The sequence below is a fragment of the Apteryx mantelli genome, chromosome 8, assembly GCF_036417845.1.
Source record: "Apteryx mantelli isolate bAptMan1 chromosome 8, bAptMan1.hap1, whole genome shotgun sequence".
In the NCBI taxonomy this organism is placed as follows: domain Eukaryota; kingdom Metazoa; phylum Chordata; class Aves; order Apterygiformes; family Apterygidae; genus Apteryx; species Apteryx mantelli.
Window position 1 is genome coordinate 32,896,596 of NC_089985.1, and position 19,445 is coordinate 32,916,040.

Here is a 19,445-nt window from a genome sequence, read left to right on the forward strand (position 1 = left end):
CCAGCAACTTTGCAGAGAGACAGCTGAGTCCCAGGCACCCTGCAGCCAGCCGAGCCAATGAGTCATTCAGGGAGCGGGGGCTAACAAGAGCTGTACACGTATTTAACCTATCCTAGGGTACTGCCTGCTCTCAAACTGTGCAGGGATGTCTGTTGAAGCTCTGGGGATATTGGGTCCTCATGAGCACCCTTCAGCCTCCTGAAAGAAGAAGTTTCACTTGGATATACTCTGTACTTTCTGCTTCATAAACCTCTGTGCTGTACTCAGGCGTAAAACAGTCCAGGCTGGGAGGCACTGAGACAGATGAGGAACAGGGGAATAGCTCAGTGTCTTGGAGAGAGACAGAAAGACCTTTCTGGCAATGGATGGTCCTACAGGGATCCATCGCTGCTTCATTACTAGCCCTATAAAAGTGGTAGTAATTCAGCCAAGAGGCCTCAGATATACTAGTAAGAAGCACAGCTCCCTTGCTCCCCACCAGTGAGGCTGGGACTCTCAGTGGGGACAAAAGCCCTCAAGTGAGTGGTTGAATGTGGGGAAGACCTTGAGGGAAGCAATCCCATGGACGGAGCAGCTGATGCCAGGGAAGGGGGAACCATGAACACAGAGGTGCCCAAGATTTGTCTTCCCCATTGCATAAGCATTGCAATGGCAAGAATTTGGGGGAAAGAGGGTAAAAATGCTCAGCCCTTGCATGCAGCCACCCTCTGGGGTGGACGGTGCTTGCAAACATGATTTTTCTCCTTATTCGGACATGAATCCTGAGCAATGTGGGTAACAAATGCTACAGGATGTTTTCATTAATGTAACAGAATTTGCTGCACAGCATTTAATGGCTAACAAGGAATCCAGCCAATGGGGAGCTTGTGAACCTGCTTGGCTGTGATGATCTCCTGTGTAGACTCTCTGGTGTGTAATAAGCTGGTTGAGCTCATCTGCGGAACACCGTGCAGACATTCATCTAGGTCTTCCTCCCTCCCTCCCTCCCTCCCCTTCATCTACCACTTCCAGAGTTAATGAAGATGCAGTTGTCATAGCACAATCACACAAGCTTTGTTTCCTTGGGGAAACCAAGTTAAAAAGAAAAGAAAAAAGAAATAACCTTCTAAATTCTTTTAAAAATTGCTGCCTGAGACAAGCCTATGGCTTGGTCTTTCAGGAACAATCAGTGCTTTCAGCTCCACAGGAATCTGTGGGAGCTCTATGATGCAGAGAAGGTAAACAGGAAACACTTATTCACTGCTTCTCCCAAAAGTGGGAGGGCTGAAATCTTCAGGCATGTGTTTAAAAACAAAAAAAATAAACTCTCCTTTTTTATTACATAATGCATAACTACCTGGTGGAAATCATTGCCAGAGGACAATGTGGAGGGCAAAAATATAAGCAGGCTCCTGTTTATGAGCATTATTTACAGCAAGTCTTGTTAAACCCCAAAAGCTCAGATGCAATTTCTAGTTTAGGAAATAAAAGAATCATAGAAATGTTGGCAAGAACCTCTGTGACCTCTTGTCCAGACTCTCACTCAGAGCAGGACTGTCACCAACACTAGATCAGGGCCAGTGTGGCTGCATCTAGCTGAGTCTGGAAACCTCTGAGGGTGATTAGTGCTCCCTCTCTGGGTACCTGTTCACTGAGTGCACCATCCTGTTATAGGTAAACGCGACAAATTGACAACCACTCGGGCCGGGTTGCATAAATTCCAATTTATAAAATAATTGAGCAAGTCACAAGTAAGCAAAACAGCGCTGGGCGGCCGGGGAAGTCTCCTGCTCCACCAACGGCGCGTGCAACCCCCCCCTCACAGTCTCCTTATATGCGATTCCAGTTCCAGGTATACGGGGCACCTCCTGTAACTTCTGCGGTTGCGCCGGCTGTTGCTAGGGGGTCTTCTTCAGCCCTCTGGTGGTCGTGGGGATGAAGGCTGGAGTCTTCCTCTGCATTGTGTGCCATATTAGGCTATCTAAACTAACATTGCCGCTTCGCTAGCTCAGCTCAGTTTTCTCAGGCAGGGTACATGCCCCCCACCACAGGCTGTAGGATGTTCCCACAGATGTTCCCAAGGCTGTTTCTCGCTGATGTAACAAGTTAGTACATACCACAATACAAGATGTTCCCAAGGCTGTTTCTCACTTTGATGCAACAAATTAGCACATATCACAATCCTCTTGGGGAGTGTTTCTTTTCTGTTGTCCAGTTGACTATCCCAAGTCAGAACTGTGGCCGTTGGCCCCTGTCTCACCATCTGCCACTGTTAAGAAGAGGTTGGCTGTTGTCTTTATACCTCACCTTCAAGTAGCTGCAGACTGCTACCAGATCTCCCCTTAGGCCCTGCTGTTGAGACAGTTTCTCCACAAGTCCCAAACTTGCTGATTACCAGAAGCTGGGAGGGCTCCTATGCTTGGAGTCCAACTAGGCCTCATTCCTCAAGAATGCAGCAGGTTCCTCGTAGAGCTGTGGTCATCTCCTGCCTCTGCACCACACAGCAATTTGTGCCTGTGGTTCTTCTTTATATGAGGAGGCTCCAACACAGATCCCAGACCCCAGAAAACAAGCACCTTTGGAAAAAGTAGTGAGCAAAAGTTACCACCAAGCATCACTGCAAAAATACCGTCAATGGGATGCCAGTGAAAAGTTAGGAAGGGGGAACACTGACCAGCAATATTAGCCTTTGTCAAGCCCCTTTTTGAGATGCAGGCTGGGGAGAAACACCAAGAGCTGAAATTCTCTGTACAGCCAGTGGAAAGCAACCGACACAGCTGGCTGTAGCTATATGTTCAGGTATATAAGCACTTGTATCCTTGATAAGGACTTCCATCAGTCCTTTTTCAGCAGACGCTGAGTAGTGTTCGCATCATGTCCCAGGTCTCTGCTGGTGGAGGCTGAGCCCCAAGCCAATTTTTAGCAGCTGTTTATAGCCTTCTTTATCAGCAATTGCTGAGCTCTCCATGTGGCACAGAAATCCATCAGTGCTTCAACTCTTGGGGAGGATCTACTGTTCAAATTATCCCAAATGACTTTTCATGATGTCTTACTTGCTACAAATGGATGAGGGAAGAATGAAGGACACCAGGTTCATTTGTGTTTCTTTAATTAGTAACAGACCAAAATGTTTGGACTTTTACAGATTATTTTACACAGAAATTGTTGGAATTATGTATTGGGTGTTTTTGTCTCCATTTTGCTCCTTTTTATTTCCATGTAAAAATATACATCTGGTACACAAGATTAAAAAAAATAGATTTTCACAACAAAATAAGTGCTTTGAGCACTAAAAATCCATTTGTGCACTTTAATGCTGGCATAATATTTACATTTTCTAGCCAAACCCCCTCCCTTCCAGAAAAGTGGGCAAACCCCTGATTATAAATATTGGCTGTGTGTAGTATACGAAACCTTTCCAGAAAAAGGCCAGGAAGCACAAACGTAACAACATTGTGGCTCAGACAATTTGATTTTAACTCCCCAAAATAATAATAAAAAAGACTTCACCTCTTGTCAAAAGGAGGATGTCACAGGGAACACAGCAACAGTTAAAAGGCATTGCAAGCATAAGGGGGAGAAATTTTAAGGTGTGATACTAATGCCTTTCAAGGGAATAATGACACAGATCAGGTAGAGATGTTATGGTTTCTTTCTCAGGCTAGAGAAATCCCAGTCAACAAGGTTTAAGTAGAGCGGATCTTGCCTTTTTGGAAGAACAAGGTAGATCAGATGTCTCTTGAAGTCCCTCCCAGCCTAATTAACTATGATGCACAGTTGGATAAGGGGAAGACAACAATTTCTACAGCCAGTATCTGCTGTTTTTGAGCCAAGACAACATGTCAGGAAATGCTGTTTGGTTTTTGGCAATAGTTTCTTTCCCTCACTTTGTATCATGATTTCTGAGTCTGGAAAATACTCAAGTAGACGGGGCTGATCATACTGAAAAGTGGCCTAGTTCACCTCCATCTGTCATGGGGCCATTTAGTCATTAGTCCAAGAAATGTTAGGTGCATTTTGGAATATCATGATGTCCCCTTTGCAAAGTGTGAACATTTCCTGGGGGGAAAACATGGTCCCTTTGATAAGGCAGGAATTGTTCAGGGCAGAGGAGACATTCATAGATCAGGGTTAAAAATGGTACATTGGTTATTATCTCATGAAGACAGTTGGGATCAAATGTCACCAACTTTGCAGAGCTGACCTCAGATGGGACAAACCCAGTCCACGTGGGAATAGTAACAAGCTTTACTCAGTAGCCAAGTTCACACCTGCTCACGGGTGATCTTTGCTACCAGGATCACAGTACCCTGTGAGCAGGTATCGCTAACAAAATACTCAGGGATCAATATAACTGAGGACAAAACAAGAGGAAGGGTAGCTGAAAGGATATCACCAGACATAGGGCTAAGGTCTTAGAGACGAGAATGTGTAAAAGTCAACCAAACTTGCCTTGTTCTCCAGTAGTCAGTGGCTTTCTAAGACAGTAGCCACATGATAGAGACTGGGATCTATTAAAAAAAATTGTCCAGAGATGTTGAACAAGCTTAGGATTCAGCCCTGGCCTGAAGAGGCTCTCCTGCAATGTTCATAGTTTGGTGTATTGAAATGACCAGAGCGAGTCCTTCGGAACAGGTCTCCCACCACAGGGTGTCTTGTCCCACTGCACTCCGAATGAGCTAGCTGAGTTTGCCTGCCGAAATCACTTCAGTGGCAAATGCGTTCTGTCATTTCTTTCTGCATTGAAGGGGGAGAGAGAAGAAAGAAACAGTAAATATGAAAGTTGGATTTGAGTAAAGTGACATATAAGACGGCTTGGTGGATATCCAAAAACAGCCCAAGGAAGTGACTGTGGGAGTCTCAAGGATAGTTTCACTATTTCCCATGCTAGCCCTCCTGGAACCCCGCTGCTTGTCTTAGCTGCTTTTTCCTGGGATCCTCCTCGATCTCCATGGCACATGGTCATTTTGGCTGTGTCCTAGCTTTGAAAGCAGTCCAAGGAAAGAGCAGTGCCTGAAAAGTCAAAAGATCCAGGTCCTGCTCCTGACTCAGCTGTGGAGTAGCCAGACAAGACAGTACAGCTCTCAGAGCCTCTGTCTGCAGCTCCAGGGAGATGGGAGATTGAGAGCTCCTGCTGGGAGCAGCAGCTCTTGCTCTGTGAGGCAACAACAACTCAACCAAAGGACCTGTGGTTCTGGCAAGGGTTCCTATGGCCACACTGCAATACAAACAAGTGCTAATAACAGAAGTCCATGGGAAACCTCCTACTAACTGATGCCTCCAGCCTTTGCTGCTGTTTACTTGATGTTCCTCTCGAGGCAACTATGCCTGCCTGCCCTCTGGTACCCCTAAGATATAAGAAACAGGGCCCTCTAGCCTGATCGACCTCTCCATCAGCTGCTCAGGCCCACACACTCACAGCCAGAGTCCCCTCCTCTCAGTCACCACTCTTGTCATTTCTCCAAATGCTTCATCTACAAACCTTAGCCCTGAGCTAGGCGCTGGACACAGGGAGAAACAAGATGACAACATCAAGTTCTGCTTAGGCTAACAGACTGTTTTCTTTAGCCAGGACTGAGTGTTACAATGCCAGCTACATTAGAAAGGTGCCCAACTCCAAGCTAGTGGAAGATAACATTTGTCCTCACCTTAAGGAGCTCAACTAATAGCTTCCGAATTGGATACATTGCTGCAGTAAGGAAAATCTTTGGTTCTCTCTGGCTCATCAGGTTCACAGCTTGTTAATTTGCACATGCCCACAGACAACCTTCCCCCCACCCCAAGAAATGTTTGAACATCTTAAAATGTATTCTCAGAATGGATCTGAAGTCTATTGGCCTCCTGCTCTGTGGAAAAAGAAGAATGTGACTCCAAGAAATGCAGGACTAGAAATGTGGGATGACCCTTGAGTAAACCCATGAAAGGCTCTTTAGTGCTATAATGAAGGGGGCCAGAAGCTGCAATCTCTGCTCTTCAATGCTGAGAGCTTTGTTTTTGAAATCTATCAAGGGGAGAGTGGCAAAGACAGGGCTTATCTGTAGATGACATATAAAATCACTCAAATGCAGAATGTTGCCATCAAATGAAAAAACAATGCTCATCCACAAAATCATTTTGCAAATGGGAAGTGCCTGCAAACATCTCAGAAGGAAAAAGAAGAGGGGATGAGAAGAAGGTGAATGTCCCCTCACAACAGCATTCAGCCCACCCCACTACTGCAGCAGGGATGCACCGTGCACAAAAGCAGCCTTGAGTGGGATGGGTTGGGGTGGCCAGCAGATTCCCCAGCCACCTGTGAGCTCTTCAGACCAGCCCTGAATGCCCACGGCATTCATCACGCTCTGGAAATCCCCCCAGCTCTGCCTCAGTATGTAACCAGCTGGGCCTCTGCCAGTGCTGCTGCCCAGTTCTGTGACCTGCCTTTGCCTTCCTCAAGGAAATGAGTGAACGGCTTCTCTCAATGCCCTCATTTCTTGATTTGGTCTTTGTTAAGTGAGTGAATCAATGCCTGCTCTTAATTCTGTCCAAACAAAGGATCTATCTCATTCTCAGCTCCCAGGATTTCCTACTAAGCAATCACTTTCCAAAGAAGTTTGACAAAAGGGAAACTGAGGCAGCAAAGGGAGATTTACCGAAAGGCAGGCTTAGAAACCAAGAATCCCTTCATCTCATGATCCCTTTAATTTTTCTAAGCTATTTGGGCGCAGAGGACATTTGCTGGCTGAGGAGATGCTGGGTTTTTTTCTCTTACTCCTAAATCCTATAACTGGGGCTTCCCAGTAGAAAGCCTATGCCAGGGAGGCCCCAGCCATAACAAGGCACCCAGACCTGCTGTCTCACTCAGATTTTCTCATTCTACATGCCCATATGCTTGGCAGCCCACCATAGCCATGTGCAGGGAACAGGCACCTCTGCAGGCAGGAATCTCCTCTTTCATGAGATTCATGTGGGCTAACTCTGACCATCTAAATGCTAGGTTAGGTCAGTCATCCAGGCTTCCTTATGAGACAATCAAGAGAGACTGACACTCTCAAGGACAATTCATTTCATCTCACCCAAAAGATGGATCACCTTTCCACAAAACCTGAGAACTAGTAAGGACTGGATCCTGTCATCTTAGCCACCCTAAAATGAAGGAAGATACAACCCACTGTCTGTCTTTGCTTATGTGTCAGACCAGCTGAGGAATCCTTCAGGACTTAAAAACATCTAGAATCAGAGAGATAGCTAATGGTGCAGCCCAGAGAGAAGAGGAATGAGCAAAGTGAGTTACTGTCATTTTGCCCTGGACTGGAGAGAGTAATTTGCCAAAGGAAAGTGGACTGCGGTCAAGTGGAAAGTACTGCAGAGGTTTGATCCTATTATTTGTGCATCCTTACAACTCCTGTTGAAGCACAGCCAAAACAATGCAAATGCCACCCCCGAGATCCCCACACATGCTCCACAACACAATAAAGCAGAACCAAGCCAGGCTCCCGGGGCTCATTCACACACCACTGTGATGTTCATAAAGAAACTTCCCGTTATTGTCTTAGAGGGAAGAAGAGCAGAGGAAGAGATTGTTGCAGAAAGGTAACCTTTATCCCTTGTCCCTTTTGGTCTTCTGGTCTTTGACAGCATTTGAGGTAGTAGGTGGAATAAAAGTTAAAAAATTCCCCTATTACACAAGCTTGGCTTATATCCCGTTTCAGCCTGAGAAGCTGTCACAGTCCTCTGCTGGCCGAGTAGCTGCTTCCAGCCACAGAGTTTTGTGGCCAAGTCTTATCTGCAGCAGTTAAGTGCCATTTTCCCTGCCTTCAAGCTGTGCTGTTTGAAGCTACTGGATCAACAGTAATCTATGCAGACTTTGGCACTAATGGCAGTGCCAAGCTGCAGCCTCCCTGGGATAACAGAGTGATCAGAAGGAAGGGAACCTGCATCCTGTGAAAAAGGTCCTGGGATCTTTCTGGATCCAGCAGAGATCCTCATTTTTTCCAGCTCTTCAAGGGATCAAATTGCATAGGACTCAGAGCGTGCGCCTGTAATTGAAAGTGAAAGAGCTCCTCCCATGGCACAGCAAATAACCACTCTTGGCAGAGCTGCCGCAGCTGACCATACACAGAGTCTTGGCCATTAAACCACGTAACTTCAGCGCAGCATAACTTGCTTATGATGAAGGGCTGGTCACAGCAGACGCATTGTATGACAGCATATGGGTCCTTTAAGCTTCAGCCCATCAGCTGGCAGTGAACCAGGAGAAATTAGGTGCGGGCTCTGGATTCCTCATTGGCAAATCTGAGCCAGTTGTGGGTGCAGCAGCACCTGCTTCCCAGCTTAGAGCAGGGCTGTATTGTCTTGTGCTCTCTGTCTCCAACTGATGTGCTGGGATGAGGGGCTGGAGGGGGGCTGGGGCACGGAAACGGGAACACGCAAACTTCTCTTGCCACATAGTTTGAAAGTCCCCTCAGCTTCCAACCTTAGATCCAACCTTGTCCATATCCTTTGTTTTATTTTGGGATAGAGAAACTGCAAGAGACTTTCTCCAGACAGGATTTGAACCACAAACTCTAGGGAGCAGGAGGCCACCTTTCCTGGCCCTATGAGCAACCTACTGAGATTTTGACAGAGATTGAGCCAAACAGTTGAAGAGAGAGTTTGTAGGTGGTCATGAAAGCAGGTCTCCAAGGGTCCCTGTGCATGGCTGGGTTTCTGGAAAGACACAGCAGGGTTACTCTCATGCCCTGCTAGCTTACTGCCTCCAACAAGAATTACGCAGAAAGACTTAGACTAACACAGTCCTGCTGCCATTCATGCATCAACAGGCACAATCTCTGAAAGTTGTTCACAAGCTCCAACAGATTGCCCCTCCCTCCAAAACCCAGCAGTGCATCCAGGACACAGCCATTCTCTGGCTGCAAAAGGTCACTCCCATACACACTTACAGCAAGTCATTGCCTGGGGGAAGGAGGTCTTCCAGATGTTTGGGTCTGCTGTAGGGTTCGGATGCCAGACAATGGGCACACCAACAAATCAGACAAAGATATACTAGAGATAAATGTTCCTCGTTTCCTTGTAGTTTAGCCCTGGTTGCATCAGACTGGAAAACCTATTCATCTTGGATTCATCAGAGCCATAAATCATACCATGTGAGTCACTGGCATTGAAAACCTATTTAGCAATGTTGACCTCTGCTTTGGCTCTTAGGTGCTAATTATTTACATTAGCAAGCATCAGTCAAAGGAGATGACACCATTATGGGCTGTAAATCAATGCTAAAGAAGTTTGTCATGAAGAGTGGTGGTGAGGAAGAGGAACAGAGGACACTGTGCCACTGAGCTGCCATTTTCTAGGGCTGAGGGCATTGTGATAATACAGGTTATAATCAAACTATATGAAGTAACTAATACAGATGCTGTTGCCTTCAGGTCCCCCTGGTTAAATGATCATCCCCCTTCCCAAATCAAGATTAGAGCAGACAGGCAGAAAATTGACTGAGACAAATGAAAGCAGAAAAGGAATTAAAGCACTTAGCACTCAGGCCCCTACTTTTTTCTCTCTAGGCTTAGATGCTATTCGTCTTCCCAGGCTCTGTGCTACTGCACGTGCCCTTTTCTGCAATCCATGCCCCTTATCACATCATACTAACTACTAGATTCGCAGTTAATTTTTTCCCCATTGCTACATGTCCTCCCTCAGTCAGACCACACTCAACCTTGCCTGTGACACACTTACAAAACCAGCTACATGTGTTTTCTAGTTTATTTGCCTGGGCTGTCTGGTCTCTGCTCTCCCGTTGTCCTGCTGTATTCAAGGACTCTCGCTCTCTGTTTGGCTAATTGCTTCCCAAGGGAGGTTGCAGGGGAACTTGGAGCTCCAGGGAGGCCTCTCCAATTCGACCTCTATAGCTGTTGTCTGAAGCTGTGCACCTTGTCAGGGTTTGCCTTCCTCCAGCCTCATTATACTTCACATTAGGATCTCAAGCTGAGACCTTAGTCTCCTAGTGGGAAAACTCAAGTCTGTGGTGAGGAGATTTTTGCATTCAAATCTTATCCTTGAAGGCCACATGGACACAACTGGCTGGAGACACTTTGGTCTGCAAATTTCACAGGAGCTACCAAGACAGCACAGAGGGACACTATGTTACAGTAGTCCTCACAGTGTCAAGGAGTGATTCATGGCAACTGCAACAGAGGCAAAGTTTAAGGAGGATTTTCAAAGACTGATGGGTTGGGAAGTTCTCCCTCAGAAGACTAAGGCTGATAGTCACACAAGAGAAAACATGGGCATGCTTTTGAGATAGGGTGGGTGAAAGAGTCCACAGGGGGTGACTGCAGTGGCCAGAGTCCAACCCCAAGTGAATTTACCAGTGCTGTATTCAAACCATGCTGCTCTCACCCCCTCCACCTCCCCATCCCTGGGACATCCTTACCAAAGGCTCCAGCTCCCGATGGTCAACAAGGCTGAATTCCCTGATGAAGTAGTAAAAGTGCTTGTAGCAGGTGTTGACGTGAGCCTCAGCACCCATGTTGATGATGCTGTCAAAGTGGTGGATGTAGACATGGACAAAGACACGGAAGAGGCGGGTGAGGATCTTAGTGCAAACTTGCTGGAACTGCTTGGGGAAGGGAACACCTGCAAAGCAGAAGCAATTGGAAAGCCGTTTGAGCATTTACAAAAAAACACCTAGAGTTTAAATGTCTCTGTCATGATTAACAAGCAACCATGAGTGATGAGAAAGGATTCCCTTGGCTAATGTCAAGGGTGACAGCTACACTAGGGAAATGTACCATCCAGCTCTCCCAGACACTTCCTTTTTGCTTAGCTGTCAATTTTATCCGAGCATGGTCTGAGGATCTGGGTTTCCCCAGGAGGGAACAGTTCTCATCCAATGGAGGGAGCCACATCTGTCCACATCTGTCTGGCCCCAGAGTCATCTGGCAGAGGATCCTTCTGCCCTGTCTCCCCACCTTTCCTCTGCAAGCCTGTGCAGACACAGCAAAATTCAAGATATCAGAGGACTTCTCTAACCTTGCCCAACACCACATAGTACAGCAAAGGGTTGACCTGGGACCATGGGCATGAGCAGATCGCTGCAAGGACAGAGGCAGTTTGCCATAAGAAGTCTTTCCCTTCAGCTGAACCCACAGTGAGTCATAACACCAATCTCTGTGCCATGTGCCATGGCCATGCATGGTCCCATTCCCACCCAGACAAGTCCACCTCACGCAGCCACATGTATTTACCCAGGTTCTTGAAAAAAAGCAAACCTCCTTCCAGCAGGAAATAAACCTTCCCTGTGATATTCTGAATTGAAAGCAAGTTTTATACTGTTCTTTCTCCAAACACCCTCAAGCATCACTTCTGATGCACCAAAAGAAACAGGTGGGGTTTCTACCTTTTTTCCAGGTCCCTGTTTCAAATGAATATCTCATTAAAACAGAGTGGGAGGAAAACTGACTGGTTTAACGATGCTCAGGTTATAATTTCATTGCACCTGTATAATGGTACCTCCTGAGATGCCCTTCCAGGGTGTTCAAGAACAGGACCCACCACAGGGACTGCTGCGGACTCTGTACTTTCAGCCTTGTCCCACACAAGGACACAATTTCATTCTGTACACTTCCATCCTCATCCAAATACAACCCTCTGGCTGTTATCACAGTGAAAATCTCACAGGTGTCAGTACAGTCAGTGCCTGGAAGCTTGGGGTAAATCTCCAAAGGAAACATGGCTTTGAAACTCCCAAACATATATTTTGGAAGGTGAAAAATGAAATGATTTGAATTTGTTTTCCTGAAGGTTCTTCCTCTCCCCTGAGCAACTGAATTCAAATTTGTAAATAGCAAAATAAAACCCTCCCTTTCCACAGCTGTACCTGCCTCCTCCCTTAGCTTCTTACTACTGCAGCACTTAATGTCTTAAAAATCTTTCCAGATGACCTCTGGACCTCAACCATGGTCAGCTCAGGTGTTTTGTGCTGTGAGAAGCATCAGCAAATCTCTTAACTAAAAAAATAAAAATGGAAATTTTACCTTTGAATCTTCCTCATCAGCCTTGCTAAGTAATTAAACCCTTTTCCCAAATGTTCTTGGCAGTTTTGTTTCCAAGCAGCAGTATCATCCCCCTCTCCTCCAGAAGTGGAAAATGCAAAGGATTTGTCCTGTTGCCATCACTTGTGGAGCCTGTGTTTTCAATGGCCAAAATTCAGTGAATGCTGAGTTTAGTTTCACAGTACTTATAACAGAGGATGATCTCTGGTCTAAAACAGCATCACCCTCAGCCCAGCACAGCCACGTCTCCTTTTGCTTCATGCACTGAATCGGTGTGGCTGCCAGGGCAGAACCAGCGCGTGTTCATGCCACAGATGCATGGCCCAGCTGGGTCTCAGAGGAGGACACACATCTGAGTTCAACATCACAGAAACACAGAGATGCAGTTTTGAGATGATTCACAGCCATTGCCCAGCGTAGCCACTAGCACACCACGATCCCAGGGCTGCTCCCACAGCAGTACAAAACCCAGTAGGACCCTTGGCATGACCCATTTCACTGCTGCTACCTGCACTGCCAGCTCTAACACATACTCTTAGGACTTTCTGTAAAAGGTATTTGCATCTGGCAAAGTACAACCAGGACCTCCCCATGCCAGCAATTTATAGATGATACCAGAGGTCCACTTCTGCCCTTTGACTGTGGAGCTCTCCTTGCCTGCCTGTCTGATAAAGACAGGGATCAGAGAACAGACCACTGGGTATCCCTGCACTCAGGAAGGACTGGGTGCTTTATTGAAGGCTTCATTTGAACTTTTTGCACTGTGTGAGAATTTGCTGAGCAAATAAAAGCCCTGAGCACCAAACTGGGGAGAGAGAAATGCTGTTAGGGTGGCCCCTACAGACCAGCTTTGAAGAACCAGCCAAGAAATATTTCTTTTAATAAAGACAATCCATCACAGCAAATGATGGCTAATGAGCATGCATTCCCAGTGCACTGGTTGGGGAATACATGTTGTTCTGAACAGTGTGTCTCCCTGGGACTCAGAGACAAGCAGTTGCCTGGAACGCAGCAAGGTGCCGGTGGGCAGACAGCATCGTGCTTCCAGTCACCAGTTTGTCACCCGTGCCGCTTGCCTAGTGACTTGCTTGTTCAGTCAAAACAAGCAATGAGGAAGAAATCAGACCTGATCAGCGAATGGGAGTTTATCTCCAAACTGCTAAGACTGATGGTGAAGGAAAACAGCAAACCTCCACCCAGTTCTGAGTTGAGAGAGAAATAAAATCAGGCAGAGAACAGCAGATCAGAAGGATCTGAGACACCCAGGGCTGATAGCATCTGTGGTCCAGGTAGCGCTGTTGGGTGGGCCACATCCAGAGCTGGCAGACAGTGAAGAGTGGCTTTCCACTACTTTTGGTCCTGAGGTTAGACAGGAACCATCTTGACCTGTAAGTCCAAGTCTTCATGGACATGCTGGCAGCTGAGGGACTTTGAGGGGCAGGCACATCCAGCTACAACCTGTGTTCTCCAAAAGCATCTCTTGCATTGGGGACAGGGCACTTAGCACAAGTCTTGTGGCCAACAGCAACTGTGTGGCTGTGTTTGGGAAGATGCTGAGCTACCATGTACCTAGTCGTGCCTGGAAAGATCTCATGGGGGGTGTCAGGACCTAAAAGTTTCCTACTGGGGCACCCCACCACTGTACTTTCACATGAACCCAACAATATCATCAGCTCCTAGGACATGAAGCTGAGCTGCTCTTCCTCCTGTCCATCACAAGGTGTCAGTGTGTGGCTGTCCCTTCCAAACATGGCCAGGCTGCAGTGGTGTCTGGCTGTCACCAATGGACTTTGCCAGGTCACCCCCATGTCACACCACCCCCTATGGTCCTTTGGACAACGGATCAGTGGGATCCGCGTCTGTCCGTTCCTCCCCTCATCATCTTACCCCATGCACATGTGGATCTCAGCCCAGCCTGTTGTCTCTTTTAAAAACAGGGAGACATCTCCCATTTCAGAGCTGGGGATCTGCTCAGCATGGGGGCCTGTGTGAGTTGATTAAAGCACTTCCCTGCGGGAAGGAAGCGGGGTGGATATCTGATAAGCAAACTGCTCTCCAGCCCTGTGCTGCTCTTGAGCTCAAAGCTTCTCCTGCCTGGCTGCTCCAGCCAGCAGCAGTCATGTCTCGCTGCAGATCTCCAACAAGTTAGAAAGCAACACACGCCAGCCCCAGCATGCGCTGGTCACCTCAGTGAGGAGCTGGAGAAATTCCCTATCCCTTCACCCAAAACTGAAGTTAAACAGCTCTCCGGTAAAGAGCTATCAGCAGAAAGGTGTTTTGACTAACTCAGGCAGAGCAGCATAAATATCTGGCAAAAATGCTGTTTGTCCTGGATCATGGCTGCTAGCACAGTGGATGTCCAGTAGGCAATTCATGTGACATCCTCTCCAGCTCACAAGATGACACAGTGAAGGATAAAGTGAGAGCAGGTCACGCTTGCTTAACATTTAATGTGCCTCCTCATGCAGGTCAGGGTGGTTAAATTACAGGTAGCACATCCCAGGCAAACGCGAAAAACCCATGAAACAGATCTCAGCACTGGCCAAGCACCAGCCCTTCCCTTGCAGATACTTAGCTTTAAACCCAGAAGTCAGACCCCAATACATACACTTAAGAGCCATCCTAGCTGCTAAGAGGGATCACCATGACAGCAAGCAGAGAAAGAACAGGGCCCATTCATCAAACACCCTCGGAGGCAGCCTCCTCTCACAGCTGGGCTTCCCATCCCTGCCAGGTCAGACGAACGGTGTTACAGGTGCATGACACAGAGAGCATGTTAGTCACCAATGCACTGGTACGTGGTACTTGTGGATGGGGCAGCAATGGCCCGTGGTTTTGGGGACTGGCAGTTTCTTTCTCCCTCTCGGAGATGGTGCACGATGACATGACCTGGCAGGGGTGAGCAGCCCAGTGATATGAAGGGATGAGGCAGGTGGGATCAAATGTGGGTGGGACAGACCAGTGTGTTCACAAGCTATGAGGAGGTGACCAAGGGACGCACACACAGTAGGACAATGTGAACTCCCTCGGATGTTGGGAAGAACATTTGTACACGATATCGGCTCTTTTCATCCACCTGCCATCACCAGACATTATATCCAGATGCTATAAACTGATCGGGCAATCAGCAGCTGGAAGCATCACTTGCCCCACAACAGACATGCAGTCGCATCTGAGGAAGAGCAGAGCAAAGCAGCAATCCATGATGCTGGTAAAGGGAGATTATTAAATGTATTTGAAGCCAGGGCAAAAGCTGTAAACAGGGCAGGTACAATTTCACTCGCTGCAACACAGCCAGGGCACTGGTGAGCAGTGTGACTCACAGCTGCGAAATGAATTAGCACCTTCAGTTTGTCTTGGATATTTTGCTTGAAACCCCAAGATGTCATTTAATGCTCAGAGAAGTCTGTTTTCCACACTCCACACTGATTGCTTCAAAACATAAAGAAACCATGTGGGACTATGTGTAAAAGGAAATGAAAATGAGAGGTTACAAAGTGCATGTGCTTATGGTAAGGGAATGCGAATGGGTCTTGGATCTTTCCTGCCATCTCTCCAGTCACTAGACCTCATGCACCAGCCAATTTAATTTTTTCATGATGAATCAGTACTGTGAAACTATTTTGCTTCTTGGCAAATGTATTTTTTTCCTCTACAGAAGCAGTAATTCAATGAACTACACGATGAATTATTATTGTTATTATTATTTCTAAATTCCATTTTGGCCAGTATATTGTTCAGTGAATTGTCTTTTCCTAAAAATAAGTCTTTAAGCTCCATTTAAGACTAATGGTCTGACAGCAGCTGCAAACTGGTATGGTGTTAATTTTGGAAGGAAAGAAGGAGGAAAATAATTAAAAGAAATGACAATTATGTAAAAAATAGTCAGCTGAGAAAACTGCAATAATTAGCTGAATTCTGAACATTTTTCTCCTGTTGTTATGGAGAGAAAGTATCGGATAATTTTGCAACAAGTTTTCTCTCTCTTTTTTTTTTTATAATTGTTTTGGGAATGCACTTGAATGGCAGAGCTTAAGTTTTGAAAAGCTTGCCAAGAGCTATTCCAAAATCTCCTGAGTATGAATAACACTCATTAGAGCCACTGGCAGAGCGTGCCAGTTGTTTCCGGTGCTGGATTTGCTCCACACCCTGTGTCCACACTGATATAGTAAGAGCCAAGTGTCAGCGCACGTGACTGATGCCTGGGCTGACCAGTGCAGCCACGGTGCAGCCACAGCCGCGGGACGGCCGAGGGCCCTGCAACCCCCGTCCCCCGAGCCCTCCTCCCCGCCCAGCGCGCTTCCACCCCTTGGCTGCTCCCTAATAACAGGCACTGCGCAGGGCTCTAACCCAGCGAAACACTTAACTTATTCATTTTCCAGCAGGCACCGCAGGGCATAACAGTAACCAGGGAGCAGCTGATATTTTCCAGGTGGCAATTTGCTCATATGCCCACTCACTGAAGATACTACAGATACAGTTTTACCAGCTGGTAAAAATCTACCCGTAGAATCATTTATTCTTATCCCTGTATGGGAACAATGCTTATTCCCCATTTAAATGTTTTTTCAGCATAGGTACATCAGTTGGAAGAGTGAAAACAGAGCACTAGCACATGCAAACTGATATGGGTCATCTGGGAAAGCTGTTACCATAGAGGATTTACAGCAATTGGGTTGGCATAGCTCACTCCATTCAGGGAGCCGTTTCATCTCAGCTGGCAAATGGACAGGTTTCCGCTCCAGAAGAAGGATTATATAGCAAAGCCTTTAAGTGGGACTGAGCCCTGTGGGTGGATTTCCCCAGGGATGGGGATGACATGTATCTCTCCCCTCACCCTTGCTGTAGCCATAGGCAAGGTCCACTGTACGTGGACAGCTCAGCTGCCTCCTCCTACCCCGTCCCATTAAACCTGCAGAGGGGTTTTCTTCTTGTGGAAACTACATTACTTCTGGCTAACTCTGCCACATCACAAACTGTCTGCTCACATTGTCCTCACTCACTGCCATTTCAGATGTCGTCTGCCTGTCTGACATCAAGTCAAAGCTGACACAGCTCTGCATCACACAGTTTGCCTAAACTGAAGGGGAAGGTGTTTGGATGTCCCCATCCAATCCAGACCAAATTCACGTTGCTGGCAGACCTGACCTGGTCTCTCTGCTCCCCTCCCTCTGCTACAGCTCTAACGCATACTAAGGGACCAGATACTTTGGCGGTGCAAATCAGCAGAGCTCTGCTGCAATCAGCAGAGCTGTGCCGATTTACCCCAGCCAAGGTCTCCTCCACAAAGCAAAAGGATCCAGCCAGCTTACACGCCAGCTAGCCATCTCTTCTCATTTCCATCTGAGCCTCTTACCCAAGGGTGAATGATTTTCCAGCCCTGACCTCTGAAATACCTCTTCCTTTGCCTGTCAGTGTGACCATAATCAAGCTCTGCTGAATCATGTGCTGTTTCAGGGTTTGTAGTTCTTGGATGGACAGGGACACTGAGGTTAGCCTCAGACAACGTTAGCGATTTTGGGTAACACTTGCTGTTTCCAAAAAAAGGCTGTTTTGTCTGTGGTCAGGTGGCCTTAGCCAGGGAACAGAAGAAACTGTCCTGGGACAGTTTTGTTGCATATGGCAAAGACAGGCCATGAGAGAAAGCTGAGATGGACACAAATGAGGGAGAGAGTTGGAAAGCAAGGACCTCCTCCTTGAATCATGCTGGGTTTTGGGGAACTTAAAAAGAAAAGGAAGGATTTTCTCCTGTGACAGTCGCAGCACAGAGGGAATAGTACAGTTTGCTCTGGGACTCTTACCACCATGGCTATGGAAAGTTGCAGGAATAATTCTCAGAGCTGAGTTTTGTTAAAAATCAGTGGCTTCTAGTAGGGAGGTCCAATGTACAAACCATCCATCCCCTGGGATGAATCCATCCAGTCCACCACGCAAATAGCCCAGAAAGCTGTCACCGTGCAGCTTAGAAGCCAGAGCATTGCTCATAGCCCAACTGCAGCCCTGCACAAGGGAATTACCCTGAGCTATAGGGGAAACATTGCCCTTCCTTCTGTAAAGCACCCTCTCCAAGCTCTCAGGTCTCTTCATCAGCTCTCCCTGACGGCCCAACAAGGACAGGGGGAAAAAGAGCTGGGAGCTGAGAGTGCAGTAATCACTGCACCATTTTCCCTGTGTTTTTTATGTTACCAGGCACACTGGTCATGTGGCAGATACAGTTCTTGGCCCAAATGGCCGTGCCTGGGACAGCTGAAGCTTTGCCACGGAGCAGCATGCGCAACAGGGCTGGCACGTTGTTGCTGTGCTCCATCCCAAAAGCCAACAGGAAAGAGTTACATTCAGCTGGATCAAAAATGTTGGCAAAGGAGGGGTTGAAGAGGAGAGAGGAGGGGAATGACCTGCTTGTAGCAGCAGAAGCAGAGCAGCAACTACAAAACTCCCCTTGAGACAGTGATCAACCATGTGGGTGAAGTTCTCCGCTGTAAGTTCTTCTGCTGTAAGCAGAAGTGGGATAAACTTTCTTTATGCTAAATCCCATCTTTACTGCTAAAATTTAAGAGGCTTATTTGAAACTTATCATTTTGTAAAAAAAGAAAGAAAAACTTATCCATTGTAACAAGGCTGGATATGCCATTAGCTCTGGAGAGGCCCTCTGCCCCGGGAGCTGTCTCCAGCCACGGATGCGGGAGGAGGGCTCTGTTTTCCATCCACACCTTGCACAGCAAAAATCATTTCCTTTCATGACCTTGGAGTTTGCAACCTTTCACTTTCTCTTGCTGGTCTCCTGCTCTTGCGTGGTCAAGGGGAGGGAAGCAGAAACACGAAAATGCGTCATTAGGAAAAAAAATACTTAAAAAAATACAGGAGGTTGAGCTGGTCTAAAAACTTCAGCAGTCTTAGACTCTGGCTACACATGAGGGACTCGAGGCCGATGGGAAGAAGCAGTGTAACAAGCTCTCTGTGAAATGCTGTAGTTAAAAAGATAAATGGGCTCCTTGGAGATATGTTTGGGCACAGGGAGTGGAAAAGGGAGCTCTCAGCTCTGTGTGCAGCATTCCTAGGACACACTGGTAGTCTCACTCCAAAAAACAGCTATTAAAAATTTGGCCAGAGTGCAAGAAAAAACTGCGGAGGGGTCTGGGTTGTGGGAAACGGGCTTTTGGCCAGAGGCAACGCACAGTCTCTCTTGATCTGCTGAGGGCAGGTTCAGCCATGACTTTAGCATGGTCTGCAGGTGCCCAAGGGGGATGCGGCAGCTGGCAGCGCTGCCTCTGCACGGCACCCTGCTCTCAACTCACCACCCTGGGGCAGCGGTCCCCCTCATCAGCTGTGAACATTTCAGACCTCTCCTCCTTTAAACAGCTCTCATCTGCCCTGTGCCTCCTTGGTGCATTGTACCCCTGTCTCCTGGGTCCTTTTCCAAGAGCCTGGTTCTTTAGG

The 19,445-nt window shown here is 47.2% G+C and overlaps 1 protein-coding gene across 6 annotated transcripts in view; it reads right to left on the minus strand.

Annotated features, from left to right (window-relative positions):
- Positions 1-3,071: 3,071 nt before the first annotated feature.
- Positions 3,072-19,445, minus strand: part of MOB3C (MOB kinase activator 3C) — a 30,271-nt gene continuing 13,897 nt past the window's right edge. For all 6 annotated transcript variants that reach the window (XM_067301204.1, XM_067301201.1, XM_067301200.1 and 3 more), the window contains 2 exons: positions 10,388-10,590; positions 3,072-4,716 (listed from right to left, as the gene is read on the minus strand). In XM_067301204.1, coding sequence (XP_067157305.1) covers positions 4,687-4,716; positions 10,388-10,590 — 233 coding nt within the window. In that variant the 3' untranslated portion in view covers positions 3,072-4,686. The remainder of the gene's footprint in view (positions 4,717-10,387; positions 10,591-19,445) is intronic.